This window comes from Cygnus atratus, chromosome 22, assembly GCF_013377495.2.
Source record: "Cygnus atratus isolate AKBS03 ecotype Queensland, Australia chromosome 22, CAtr_DNAZoo_HiC_assembly, whole genome shotgun sequence".
NCBI classification, from domain to species: domain Eukaryota; kingdom Metazoa; phylum Chordata; class Aves; order Anseriformes; family Anatidae; genus Cygnus; species Cygnus atratus.
Window position 1 is genome coordinate 589,143 of NC_066383.1, and position 14,151 is coordinate 603,293.

A 14,151-nucleotide genomic window follows, 5' to 3' on the forward strand; every position below is an offset into this window, starting at 1 on the left:
TCCAGAGAGTTTGCAGAGGAACAGAAACCCAAGGATAACTCCAGGACCTGCAGTTAACAGACTTACTCCATGGCCTGACACTGGGTGAGATCAGAATCCCTTTCCAGTGGGATCCAATGGGTCTATTTTGGGATGTCAGCATCCACTGGGGTTTCTCATCCTCATGCCATACAGCTCCGATGTTGGGCTGCATCTCGTATCCATCCTGTCAGCTCGTTTAAGCAGAAACAGCATTTCTAATGAGGCTGCTTGGGGAATTAGCCTAATGAATAACAACTGATGCCAACTGCAGTCACCAAAACACCCGCACCTTTAGCAAAGCCCTGTCCCCATCCCTGGAAGGACCGGGATGCTTTCAGCACACCCTGCCTTGCCTGACCTGTGCCACATTTTCTACCCCTGGTATGGAAGCAGAAAAACCTCAAAGAGAGCTGAAGGCCTCTTAAATCAACGTCTTTTCCAGCTCGGAAGCTGTAAGAGGATTCATTATTTATATGGCAGAAACACAAAAGCTTAGCATATTTTAAGCTGTCTGAATTGACTTCAAGGCAACTCATCCGCTCTCTTTTTTTTTTTTTTCCTAACAAAGCACATTGAGATGTCTCCGAATTGAGCAGTAGGAGGAAACCCTTCAGAAAGAGAAAACAGAACAGAGGGACTGGGGGAACGAAAGAAAAAAGCTGTGATCTAGATGGGGATTGCCAAGGAATGCCCACCGGGGGTGTTCCCTGTGGGATGCTGGCATAACCCTTAGACAGACTCCTTGCCTGACACCACATGGAGATTATGGCAGGCAGGGAAGCATCCCTGGTACTTCACGAGTACAAGCACACATGGCCATATCCTTCAGAGGCAGCAGGTGAGGAGGTGCTGAATGCTGGGTGTCTTTTTTTTTTTTCTTCTCCCCGTTTTTACATTTTCAGTTTAGTCACAGCATCTCTAATTTCCTTAGATCTGAAGCCACCTCGTGAGACTGGAAGGGAACGATATAGAAGAAAGATGAGGGGAAAAAAAATGCCAGTAATCTTGTAAAAGTCAGTTTTGAAAAATCAATTTTCTTGTGTGACAAGATTTGCTTAAGGCTTTTCGTTCTGTGAAATCAGCCCATCATCCTGCGGGAACACATGAAGGAAGTGGCAAGTGTGGTTTGGAATAACTCAGATTAAAGACTGCTAAATTAGGCTTGAGGAGCTCCCACCTCTCCTGCAAGGATGCGGCCGGCACAGCCAGCGATGCTCGCTTCCCAGTCATCTCTCAGTGCCCAGCAGCCTGTCTCAAAGGAGAGGAGACCAACGGGCCTGGGAGAACACAGCTCTTGGGTCGTCCCGAACAACGTGGATGTTTAGAAGAAGTGCTCGTAACTTGGCTTGCTAAAAGACATGGGCTTGCTAATGCCCAGAGACCTGGGTGCAAAGCGTGCTGGAAATGAGATGCCTGGGACACCTCCTTGACCAGGAGGTCAGGGCACCATCAGAAGTGATTGCCCAACCTTTAAGCCATCGTAAGGCTCTTTGGGTTTCCCGGACCAGCCGGCCCAGGACCCACTGGCCTGATCTTATCCATCGCTGTGCAATGAAAGGCTACAGCCCTGCTCCTGCCACGTGCCAGCGAGGAGAGCCCTGCTCGGCCAGAGGAGATCCTGCACATGCTGCTGGATGTCTCCTTTCAGCTGGAATGGACCAAATTGTTTTTTGTTTCTTTCCCCCTCCTTGATGTTACTCTCCCTCACTTCAGGAAAGCCATCGTGTTTCTCTCCCCTGTTCATTCCTGCTGGTGGTCCGGGCTGGGATGGCCACAGCCCTGGCTCACCCCACATCCCAAACCTCTCCTGCTCCGGCACAGCAAGCCCCCAGATCACATCAGCAAAACCCCTCTGCCAGCCCCCTCCATCACTGAGGCTCCATCCAACAGCAGTTTGGGCTGGCTGCTTCATCACTCATTTAATTCTGTTCCTTTAATCAGTGCTACATCAGGAAGCGATGCTCAGAAGTACAAAGCACTTTCTTCCCCCCCCCCCCCCTTTTTTTTTTTTTTTGCTTTCCATCAGATTCTCCCTCCTCTATGCTCTCTCCTCATTAGTCTGAGCTGCCTCTGAGCGTCTCCCACACACTTGTTCCCATTACCCTGACAAGGCAGGGAAGGGGAAGACAAATCTCCCTGTCCCCACACCGTGCGAGCAGAGGGAAGCTCCACAATTCCCACTGTCACCTGGAGCCACCACCACAGCAGAGTCCCTGCAGCAGCCCAGCAGCGGAGAGATTTGGGCCTTTTATTTTACTTTATTTTTTTTAAAGCCTCTCTCTCCCTGTCAGAGGGAGCTGGCAGATGGGGCTGACGCGTCATGGAGGAGATCTGAAGAATTCATTTCCCGTTACTTTTTTATTTCCCCAGCTTTCATTTTCGCTTCAGAGCAAAGGTCCAGTTGCCTGGGAGGAAGCTACAAAGACAAACCTGGGCAGGAAAACAGAGATAGCCAGGAAAAATGTTACTGTGCCGATAACTTGAGACCTCCGTGTGCTTTGCATTCATTTCAACTCCCACTTCAGCTGCATTTTCCTATGTCTATAAATTAGATTTACTCTGTCGCTGCTGTGAAATGCCTGAGGGCCCCTTTCCCACGCTGTCTTCTCCTGCCTCCCTTGCCGTGTGTGGCTGCGGGAGGCAGCAGGAGAGGTGACAGCCCTGCCGAGGGACAGCGTGTGGCTCGCAGCATCCTGCGCGGGACCGCTGGTGGCCGTGCTCTTCATAGGAGGAGGGAGCAGATGGGAGCATGGCAGCTGGGGGAAGGAAGGCTGCAAAAACGAGGGGCTTGGGGGGATAATCCTGTGTGCTGGTGTGAACGAGCAGTTTCCCCAAGGTGGTTTGAGGGAAGAGAGTCCTAGCGTGCCACAAAAGGGCTGCAAAGCCAGAGTGGCCCGAAAGGGCAGCACTGGGATGCTTTCTGCCCTGATGGGTGCAGGGCAGCGAGCCCGTGGAGCTCACACCTTTCCTGCTGCCACCGGCTGCTCTGCAGTGTGTTTTGAGCCCTTGGCAGCCCCTTTCAAGTATTAATAGAGATGTGACTGTCATTTAATATTGCAGATCTCCCTTAATTGGGGGGACAAAAACAGGTGCCAGTTATGCAGTGGTCCCAGTGATAAGAAGCCCTGGGGAAAGCAGAGTACGGAGGGATGTTCATGTTTGTGTTGGGCCCCTCATGGATGGGCAGCGGAAAGTAAGGAAAACAGCAAGCTCTCCAAGTCCCAGAAGACATTTTTCAAAGCCACCTGAATCCGCATGAAAATATAGGCAGGTCTTCCAGTGCCAGAACAGGGAGCACAGCCCCTGCTGCGGCTTGGCTGCAGGCAGCACCAGGCGTGCCCATTAACTGGGTCGTTTGCCACTTCTCCATCAGAAGTTGCCAATGAAATGCATCATCCTAAATATCTGCATCAGTTTTCCATGATCCAATAATCCCTTCTGGCCTTCACAGCTTATGGATCTGTGAACATATTCTGCAGCAGCTAAATAGAAGAGGCAGCGACAGCCTTGGTGTGATGGAGGAGCACTGAACTTAAATCTGCCTTCCCTTGGGCTTTCACCTGGGACCAGAGACGTTGTGCACACCCACCCAGATGCCCAGCTGGCCATGTGAAGAATCACATGGAAAAAGGATGGACAAAGGCTGGAGAGCCAGCTGGAGCAAGATCTGCTCCTGGTGCCTGGGGTGATTTCTCCTTTCTATTGACTCATCCTGGCAGCAGAAAACTGTTCCCAAGACTTTTCCTTAGGCTTTTTCTTTTCCTTAAGACCCTAATCCCCCATCCTTTGATAAGGCTCTCCCGGTCCTGATGTGCTCCTGGCTTTGCTCCTCAGCCACCCAGTGTCACCCAGCAGCACGCGCCCTCAGGGACCAGCTCTCGGCTGCGCAGCCAAGCAATGCCAAGCCACGAGCGAGTTGGTTCAAGCACCTCAGGAAACCTCCAGGCTGGGATGGTGTGATTTCCAGCAGGACAGAGGCTCCTGTTCTTGGAGAACTTGACTTCTCCATGGCAGCCTGGAGCACTTTGTGCATAATCCTGGTGAGCTGCTCCTTCCCAGCAGGACCCAGGACTGTGCAGATGAGCCCCAAGCTGACAGGAGCAGCAGTGACCTGTGGAGGCTGAGCTTCTGCTCCGGGGTTGTTAAAACAAAATGTGGGAATGCGGACGCAGTGTAAGACAGGCTGGCCAAAGCACAGCTTGTGTGTATCTTTGTCTTCTCCTCCTCTTCTCAGAGCTCACCAATATCAGGTATAATTTTTCCGTATCTACCCAAAATCCAGCAGGCCTGCCCCTTTTTTCCCCAAGACCAGCAGCCAAGATGCTCACAGACCTGCATGTAGGCACAGTGCACAACACTCAGCCCCCCATGCTGCAACACAGCAGACCTCAGAGATGCCTCCTTCCAGGCAGCCAGCTCCCTGTGCACCTCTCCAGCAGAAGGCAGCAGGGGCTGGACTGCCCTGACCTCAGCAGAGCAGCCCTGCATGCCTGGCACGGGCACCCTCTGCACCGATTTCTGGCTGCACCACCTTCCCCCTGCTCCCAGCAGCTGCTGACTTCTCCCAAGGCAAAAAGTGAATGCCAGCAAGACTCCCAGAATGGGGTCTGACTGCAAACACGCAGGCTGCGGGGTGTCGCAAGCAGCTACAAACTGCTGCACAGCAAAATGCATGGCAAACATCTGGGCTCACAAGCAGGCTTGCCTGGGTTTGCAAGACTTGTTCTCATTCTTTAAATGAGCGATCAGAATTAAGACACTGTGTGTCCCTGCAGGAAGGGACCAGTCCAGATCTGCTGGAGGTACTCGGACTCTTCATCCTTGCATCCCCCCGAGGCCTGGGTGGGAAATTCCCACCCTGCATCCCAGCCAGAGCTGGAGGTGGGCTGCAGAAGCTGGATGTTTTCCCTGCTTGCCCCTTTGCAAACGCAGCAAGCACATCTTTTTGTTTTCCCTTGCGCAAGGCAGGACACCACCTCCCACCAGGTGCGTTCAAGCCCCACTGCCTTTAAAGAAAAGCTCTTGAGAAGCAGTTGAGTTCAGATTAATATTTGATGAGTGACAGCGTGCTGTTGGTTCAAAGATAAAGCAGTGTTTTCCAAACACGGATGTCCTTTCTGCAGCGCGGAGCCCGCTGGGCGAACAAACAAACATCGCTCCCTGCCCGCCCTCTTGTCACAAGCCGGGGCATGGGAAATGGAAACCCAGGCGCTGGTGTTCCCCACGCTGCTGCAGCAGAAAGGTCTGCGCCCCTTTGGGCAGCTGGCACCTTTGGTTTCAGCCCAGCGTGTGCAGGTGGAGGTTGCTTGGACTGCACTGAATGTGGTCCTGGCTTCTGCTATGGGGTGGGGAAGAGGAGCTGGTGGAGCTTCCCTCGGGGGTCTCTTAAATAAAGAGCTCCTCCTGACCTCTGCTTCTGCTGCAGCGTCGCCTGGATCTTCTGCCATGCCCCGTGCAATTATGGAGAGGCGTGTGTGTTTTTAAATGGCATGTTCAATCTCTCTCTCTTTCTGTCCATGCTTGTCTGTCTGTCCCTCACCCCCATGCCTGGGTATTGCCCTGCAGCCCAGCTCTGTAGCTGGTGCTGCAGGGTGGCTCGAAACGTCCCGTCCCCCCTGTGACTGCAAAGATAACGTTATTTGCAAAGGTCTCTGCTAGCCTTGGGGATGAGAGCACTGTATCAATGCGCCAGAGTGAGGTATTTATTATTGCCCTGCCTGTAGCAGTTCCCCATCTCACTGCAAAAATAATCATCATCAGAGGAGCCCAAAAGGCTGAGGGACTCTGCCTCTTGCAATATTAAACTTTCCCATTTTCTTCTGCCACTTTAAAGATTCTCTTTCTTACTGCAAGTGATAAATAATAACAGCAAAAAAAACACCCCACAGACACACAACAGACATCAAAAGCCAAGGGAAGATTGGCAAATAGAGAGATCTGAAGTGAGCAAAGAGGAGGCCTGGTTGTGAGTCGGTTCACGTCGCCCTGACTTCTGTTGCTTTCCATTAATTTCACCCGCCATCACAGGTGGCAGAACAACGGCGACAGCTAATTACTCTCTCTCGCCTTCCCTTTCTTGCCCGTTTGCTTGCAGCAAAAGAAAGTCAGTGAATTCCCCGATGGCCTTGGGGCTTGCTCCCCACGGATGGGGGCAGGTCCGGGGAGGTGCTGCCCAGGCCCCTCAGCCCTGCCACCGCGCGGGTGCGGGATGCATAATCCCTGGGCCACAAAAAAACAGCCTGAGGCTCAGCACGGCTTGTGCACCCATGCGATGCCTCGCCAGCCTTGCCTGGCTTGCTTTTGGTGACAGTGGCTGCGAGTGACAGCGCAGGTGACGCCGCAGGTGAAGGCACCTGCACCAAAACCCTCTGGGGGAAAGGATGCTCCTCGTCCAGGAGCTGCTGCTGTCCAAGGGCAGGGCTAAGAGGAGCTGAGGAGCCATGTCTCTGGAAAGCAGAGCCCAGCCCTGCCTGCACAGAAGCACCCAACGCGCTGAGACGCCCGCAGATTTTATGGCAGAGGGCTTCTGGCTTTTCCTCCCATCGGACAATGCCATTGAGGCCAAATGGAAACGTTTCACAGAAACCTGTCAGTCTTGACAAAAGGGAAATAACCCCTCCCAGAACAGAATATTCTGTAACTTTCCACTGTGACTCTGGGAAAAGATCACTCATTTCTAAACAGCTTTTCCTTGTGTTGAAAAAAAAAGGAGTATGTGACACATTATATAAGAGAAAGCACGAACAAAGCCCCGTGTCCTGCGGACGGGGGGATGTGGCAGTGGCATTGCACGACAATGTCATGGTGTCGTGCAGACGCAGAGCAGGGGGACAGCTTGCTTGCATATTCATAGCAGAGACAGCACCACGGAGCTGGCTGTGGGTTTATGTCCAGAAAAGGGGATTTATGGTGTTTAGACATTTTCCTTTGTGTTCAGAGCTGTTTACTGACAAACATATTGGGAGGTATTAAAAATAAATGTCGGCTGCCGACCACGATCTGATATTTCTGAGGCTGAGGGAAGCCATAGGAAATATATCAGCATGTCTCTCCCTGGGGAGAAAAAATGCCACGCTTTCTGTTTCTAGTCTACTTTCTAATCTTTGTTTTTAAGGCACTGTAAGTTCATCCTGGCTCACGCTTTCCACCCTTGCAGCTCCTGGTGCAGGAACAGCAGGCTTTCCTCTCTCTGTCCTCCCTGGGATGCCCTCAGGGCTTCCCGCATCCCTGTGCCCACGCGATGCTCCCTGAGGTGCACAACACCAGACTTTTACACCCAACGGTGCTGCTGAGGCTGCTCGCTTACTTGGGCCACCCTGTGTGCTTCAGAGACACGGCTTTGTTTAATTAAGGCACATTCTTGGCATTTACAGAGACCCTTTCTTGCTGCTTCAGCTCCAGACAACCTCTGTTCCTAAACTGAAGCTCGGAATCTTTCCAGCTGGGATATCCCACTCGGAGCTGCAGGGCTGAGACGTCTGCTGCCTTGACATAGCTACTGAAGAGCTCTGGGATCTTTGGGAAGGGAAATGAATCGCCCCGATCAATCAGAGCCATTAGATGGAAGGAAGCCCCGCCGTGTGCTGCTGAATCGTGTTTGCTTGTCACAGTGGTAGGGAAAAAGCCTTGTGTGATGTTAACATGTTAAGGGAACTTAAGAAATGAAAACCCCAAAGTGCTTGAATTTTTCATGCCTCTTTTTTTTTCCATAAATATAAAAAAAAAAATCCCTTTCATGAGAAAACATAACCCGAAAAAAACGTGCAATTAGCTTTGCTATAAAAGTCCACCACGAAAGGAATGACAAAGCGCTTTGCAGCAAGGCGGATGTCCCTGTGGCATCAGGATCAGCACTGCCCAGGGAGGGTGAAAGGATGGGGCCGTGGGGTGGGAGGAAGGCACGGGGAGGGCTGCGGGTGGCACGAGCAGCTCCGCGGGGCTGTGACCCCCCTGTGCCCACGTGGGACATGCACCTAGCCTGCCACGCTTCTTTTCTTCCTAACTGTAAATATGGGAACGGGGCTATTTGTATCTATGACATTAATTGACTTCTGAAATTAATAACTCCTCCGTGTAACTAGGAACGCAATTATGACTTTGTTGTGCTGATAGCAGATATCCAGCCGGAAGGAATCGTTCCTACCAGCAAACTCGATTGTACTAATTAAGCTGTACGAGCCTAACAGGAGGCGGGTCGTGGTAACCTGTCCCCGGAGGTGCCTCCTCTGTTATTACAAACCGGAGGCTGTTGCACAAACACCACCGACTGCCTGCGCGTGTCTGCACCCAACTGCGAGCCCAGAGGGGCTGTGGTGGGACCTGGTGTACCATGAGATGTCTCCAGGAGGGCTCAGGCCCCCAAGGAGGGATGGCAGCCCCCCCGCTTCCCTCTCCAACGAGGCAGGTGCTGGGACACCGCACAGCGAGCCCCACACTTACAGCCCTGCTCATCACGCCCTGCGTAACCTTGGTGGCTGCTGCTTGGGAGCGACCAGGTGCAGGCACAGAGCCTCTCCTGCCCCGACCTCCTGTGGGTTCTCCTCTTCCTCCACCCCTTCTTGCCTCACCAGTGCCCGGCTGCTGCCCAGCCCCTGCAGCTCCAGCCCAGGCACCTCCGCTCCAGCCCATGGCCCCCTTCTGTGCCCTGTGCTATGCTGCTGGGGCTGCATGTGGCTGCTTAAGGGTTACACAGCGATGGCACTGGAGCGGTATTGTTCAAACCATAAAAGAGTGTGCACAAAGAGAAGGAATTTTCCAATTTTCCCCATAAAAGACTTTTCACTCGGCACGTTTTGCTCATTATGTCCCCGAACAGATGGCTCCGCTAGCTCTGTGCCAGGCCTCCAAATCCGGCCCAAAGCACCCGTGCATCCCTGACCGAGGGCTTGCTGCGTGCATCAACCTCACGCAGAGCACCCGGAGCCTCCTCACTTGTGAGCACCAGCAAGGTGAGGACAGCTGGGGGGAGCTGGGCAGCGCTGGCGAGGCTGTGCTTTGTGCAGGGCTGGAGGGGGATGCACGGTGACAGTAAGAAGGGAGGACGCCTTACCTGTACTGCGTGACGGCTGGGTTGGCCTTGGCAGAGCAATGGAACTTGACGGTGTTGTCCTCCAGGACCGGCTGAGGCTCCACGGACAGGTTCACCAAGGGGGGGTCTGCAAAGAGACAGCGACAAGGTCACACCGCCAGCCGAGGTCGGCGCAGCAGCCCCGTGCTACCGTGCTGCCCACGGCTCCTGAGCCTGGGAAGCAGAAGACAGGCGTGGGAGAGCATGGCAGAGGCTCTCAGGCTGCTTCGTGCCATGACTGAATGCTCAGGGCTTTGTAAGGCTGGCTGCAGGCTGATGCTGTGCACAGAAAGCATGAGCCCTGGGTGCACATCTGCAACATCTGGGTGCAGCCTGCAGGCCCCACGCCTGCCCCACAGGGGCTTGGACACCACAGAGGCATGGGGAATAAAAACCCTTTGGGCTAGAGAGCTGTCCTCCCACCAAGACAGCAGCCAGAGCTGGTTTTTGGCTCCTAAGCAGCATCCGATCCCTCCTCCAACCAAGGATGCTCTCCCGCTCGCCGCAGCCCAGCGCCTTCCCTGCTGCCACGCCACGCGCACCGCTCGACGCAGCAGCTCACTTCAGAGCCATTAGCGCAGGCTCTGATTCCCGTTTAAGGAAATAAACTCGCCTGCTTTGAAAAGTTCCCGTTTAATATCTTGCTGCGTAATGACGATCTTTTGTCTACCCGCTAACTTGAAAGTGGCATTTCCGCTCTTTCATCAGCCTAATCATCTCTGCCAAGTCCTTATTGGTGTCACAGGCCTCTCGGTTCTCTCGGCTGCTGCTCTGCTTCTCTTCTCCTTTCACATGATAAGCATCTGAGTGCTTTAGCAGCAAACAAAATTTAGAAGAGAACGGATGAAGCAAGTGAGAAGAGAAAAGGGTGCAGTGTTGTGGTGGATAATAAGAATATTCAGAGCGGTTTTAATTTTTCATGATGTCTCAGAGGAGGTGCTGGACATCCAGCTTTAGGTTTGAAGAATGAGACCTCATCTGAGGGAAGAAAAAATCTCCAGGTGGCATCTCGGAGCTCTCCTGTCTGCCGAGGCACCTGTTACAGGCCACCGTTAGACACTGCAGTGCTAGAGGAACCTCTCCAGCCTTGTCAAGAGGCTTTCCAGAAGGTGGAAATGGTGCTGAAGGACCAACCCCTGCAGGCTGCTTTGGGGCTGCGCAGCGGAGCTGAGGGGCTCCCCTGTCCTTAAGGTATGAGTCTGATGCAGCGGATGTGAAAATGCATTCTAAACTACCTGCTATCTGCTGCCTCTCTCCTCTTCCTAAATATCTCAGCGATGTCTCTCCCAGCTGGAGCATCCCTCCCATGCTGCAGCTTCACAGACACCTGTCCCCCGAGGGGAAAACAACGGCAGCGAGGGGCTGCTTTACGGGGAGCCTGACCAAGCTGGGGTGGCACGATGATGGTCAGCGTGCTGCTCGGATGCCGTGAAGCCACAGCTCTAACACAAGCCTGAGCAGCTCTGCTGTGTTTAACCACAGAACCACTCAGGTTGGAAAAGACCTCTAAGATCAAGTCCAGCCAGGGATGAAAGCTCCCCTGCTGCTGCTCCCTCTGCCAGCATCCTCCCCCAAACACAAGACAGGGTCTTGCTGGGGAGATGGGGCTCTCTGGAACCAGCTCAGCACCTTTGCTGGAAGGCACAGGCTCTTTCTGGGCATCCAGAGGTGACAACAGCTTGACCGCCACCTCTCCTCTCCATCCCCATCCCTGCAGATCCTGCCTGCAGCGCTGGGTACCACGCTGCAAAGTGCGGCCACCCCTCCTCCGCTGCATCCCCACCTCTGCTGGCCCCGTGCTATTTACACAGCCAGAGCCCTGCTTTGTCGCCAGCAGAGCCACCTGCCTTTTTGATGGGAAATTATGACGGGAAATTATAGGTATTTTCAATTTACCCTAATCTCATTTTAAAATGTGCAATTCAAATGACAATAAAGATGGGCGCAGTTGGGAATATAAATGAGCTTCACTAACATAACAGCCCAGAGATATATAGTGCGCTCCTAATTCATTTGCAGGAATCCTGACACTTCCCCATTGTTATACAACAACAGCTAATCACCTTCCTTTGTTAAGTATGAATCACACTTCTCTTTAGTAGCTTCCCCATTGTTTGATGGTTTAGTAGCTGTGCCTTCGATTTACAGAGGAGCCTCTTTGTATTAAAATGAGCCCAGCTCCCTCCTTGCACTCAAAATAAAAAATGTAGATTAAAAAGAAAAAGAGCAAAGGAAATGAATTAAAGTCTTTGATCTTCCCTTTTGCAAATGGGATTGGGCTTCTGAACGTTGCAGGAAGGCTGGTGAGCTTCCCCACGAGGCGGCCGGTGCTGCAAAGAGCGTGGGTTTGTGTGTGCGAGCGTGTTTGGGGGTATGTTAGGGGAAAAAAAAAAGACAAATTGTAACTCATCAGGATGTAATTCCACGCGCTTACAATTATAATTCCTGCCTGGCTTCTTGTAATTAATTTGAGATGGAATCAGAGCTGGAGGAGAGCATGCATGCAAGTGCTGGCTGGCGCAGGTACCGCGCGTTGCCGTCAGCAAGCCTCCTAACTCAGCACCTGCAAAATGAGGGCTGGCATCGCTGCGGGGCGGAAAAGCCTTTTTGGGGTGGGCTCCGGAAGCTGCGAATGAGCAGGGATTAGGAGCTGGAAGCAGGCTCTGATGCCTCTTCAGCTCTGGGCTTTCACACTCCCCGATGGGAAGCACAAATGGGAACAAAACGCTGCCACGCTGCAAGGACCAGCACAGCACCTCCAGCGGAGCGAGGTGGCCTGCGGGTTGCTTGTCACCCTGCTCCCCAGACCTGCCACTTCTGTTCTCATACTGCCACCTCCTGCAAAAATATGGATGCGGTCAAATCCCTTCCTGCCATGAAACGAAGGTGTAAAAATGAGCAACTACACGTGTATGTGCAGAGGCTTGGAGCAAATGGCTTTGGATAAGCAATAACCCTGCTCCTCCCCATCCTGGCACGCTGGATGTGAATTTCCATAGAGCCACTGGGCTCTGGCAATATAAATAGTTTATGGCATATCAAACTATTAAACATGATTTTAATCCCACTTGTGATGTTCGGCGCGTAACTCACAGGAGGCTGACTTTGATGTGGCTGGTGGAACAGAAATCACATTGAACAGATGTTCCAGCTGGAGTCGCTTAGTGTTTCCATTACAGACTCTGGCTTTTTTTTTTTTTGTGGTTTCTTTCCCCTTGCTTTTTTTCTTTTCTCTCTTTTTTTTTTTTTTGGAAGGGGATAGCATTTATGACTCAGCTGTCTCACTGCTGCTGAGGCTAAGATTGGCAGGCAGGTCCTGTGCCCACATGAGACTGATGGGATCCAAACTCGTGCTTTGCATCAGCTGAAGCAGGCTGTTCCTGCTGCCGTGAGTGCAAGCAAGTCATACACCTGCACAGGACACAAACCCTGCCTGGGTGCTTCTGCAGAGTATAGGCTGCTTAATCCATCTTGGCATTTTTCTATCCCTCCATCACCCATCCAGCCCTGGGAAATTGATATCCTCATTAGACCCCATTAAGAACAACATACTTTTAATAGCTGGATAGGATATTATTATTATTACTTTCACAGCATGAAGTATTTAATGGCTCGGAGTGGAAATCGGTGCTCTTTATTTGGTCTTTCTCTCTTCAGAGCAGATCCCATCAGGATCAGGGATGCAGCTCACGTCCCTTGCCCCGTACTGTACAGCACGGTGTAATGATGTCTCCGGCTTTGCGTTGTTTGTGAGAACGTGCGTGCACCTCCAGCTATTGTAACTGTTTGCTGGCTGTGAAATAACCCATGCTATTATCTCATTTTATCTGGCTGGTTCTGTCAGGACATGCTATAGAGCGACCCAAGAGCCTGTTAATCTTCCGGCAGCAAAAGCTGGGAGTCTTAAATGGTGAATTTTCTGCTGTGCTTGAGTTTGTTCAGGCAGTTTTAATTGGACTCTGGAAAGCAGCTGGCATGCTAATATTGAACACCCTGCATTTGCAAATTGTTGGTAAATACAGCTGCAGGAATTGTGTGTGCAAATGAAGCCCGGCTGGAGAGAGGTCAGGATGTGCCTGAAAGCAACAGCTATTGCAGAGGAGGGGAGAGATCTGTGAAACGTGAATTTTTGAGGAAGGAAGGTTTTCCTTCATGGTTTTACAGAGAAGTGACATCGCTCCCCACACACCTGTCCCTGCTGGATGGTGACTGACACCAGCTGTATGTCACAGGAGGGAGGGCTTCCACGGAGCACTTTGGTGTGTCTAATGTGCTATCTAGATGGAGAACAAGACAAAAACTTACCCCTGAACAACTTGCAAGCCTGGAAACACGTATTTGTCCAAGAAATGCACGCCAGCCAGGCAATGCATGGCTCAAAGAGATGGGCACAAGATGCAAAAGCTGGGAAGCAGCTGGGTGTTGTGTGCATCAGGTGCCCCAGGGAGCTCAGGGGAGATGAGCCCTCATGCCTCTCTGCACCAGTACACCCCAGCGATGGGGAACGCCCAGCTTGGCAGCCCCGGTGGAGGCAGCGGGGAGGCTGGGGTGACACGGGGCTGCGGTGGCTCAGGTACTCACGCTGGATGTCAATGGTGACCGAGGTCTCCTTCCCGCTGGGAATGGCTTTGTTGGTGGCGCGGCAGACGATGCTCTCTCCGTTCTCAATGTCGGAGGGGGCGATGAAAAGGGTGCTCATGATGCTCTCTCTCTTGCCATCACGGAGAAGGGTCTGCAAGGGGAGACAGGGAGATGGAAAAAGGAGCTTCCAACAGGAGAGTGGCCCCTTCCCCTGGTCAAGAGTCACACACACAGCCAGGCCTTGCTGTTATGAGTTCACCAGCCAGTCTGCAATCATGGCTCCTCCAGCTGGAATCTGCCAAGAACCCTTAGGGGAATTGCACAGGCACATTTTGCTGCGCTTCCCTGGGAACTGGGCACTTAACTCCCATCTGCTTCCCTCCAGCCCTGCTGTGCCTAGACCTGAGAGCCGCAGCTCCGGTGACATGCATGCCACCCCTGGCCTGGGAAAAAGGGAGCCAGGGGACAGATACGGCAACCGC

At 52.5% G+C, this 14,151-nt stretch overlaps 1 protein-coding gene across 1 annotated transcript in view; it reads right to left on the reverse strand.

The window, feature by feature from the left end:
• The window catches only part of KIRREL3 (kirre like nephrin family adhesion molecule 3), a 123,680-nt gene that overhangs the window by 30,914 nt on the left and 78,615 nt on the right, over positions 1 to 14,151 (reverse strand). The window contains exons 7-8 of the mRNA XM_035555597.2: positions 13,670 to 13,820; positions 9,071 to 9,176 (exon numbers count right to left, since the gene is read on the reverse strand). Of these exons, the coding sequence (XP_035411490.2) occupies positions 9,071 to 9,176; positions 13,670 to 13,820 (257 nt within the window). The remainder of the gene's footprint in view (positions 1 to 9,070; positions 9,177 to 13,669; positions 13,821 to 14,151) is intronic.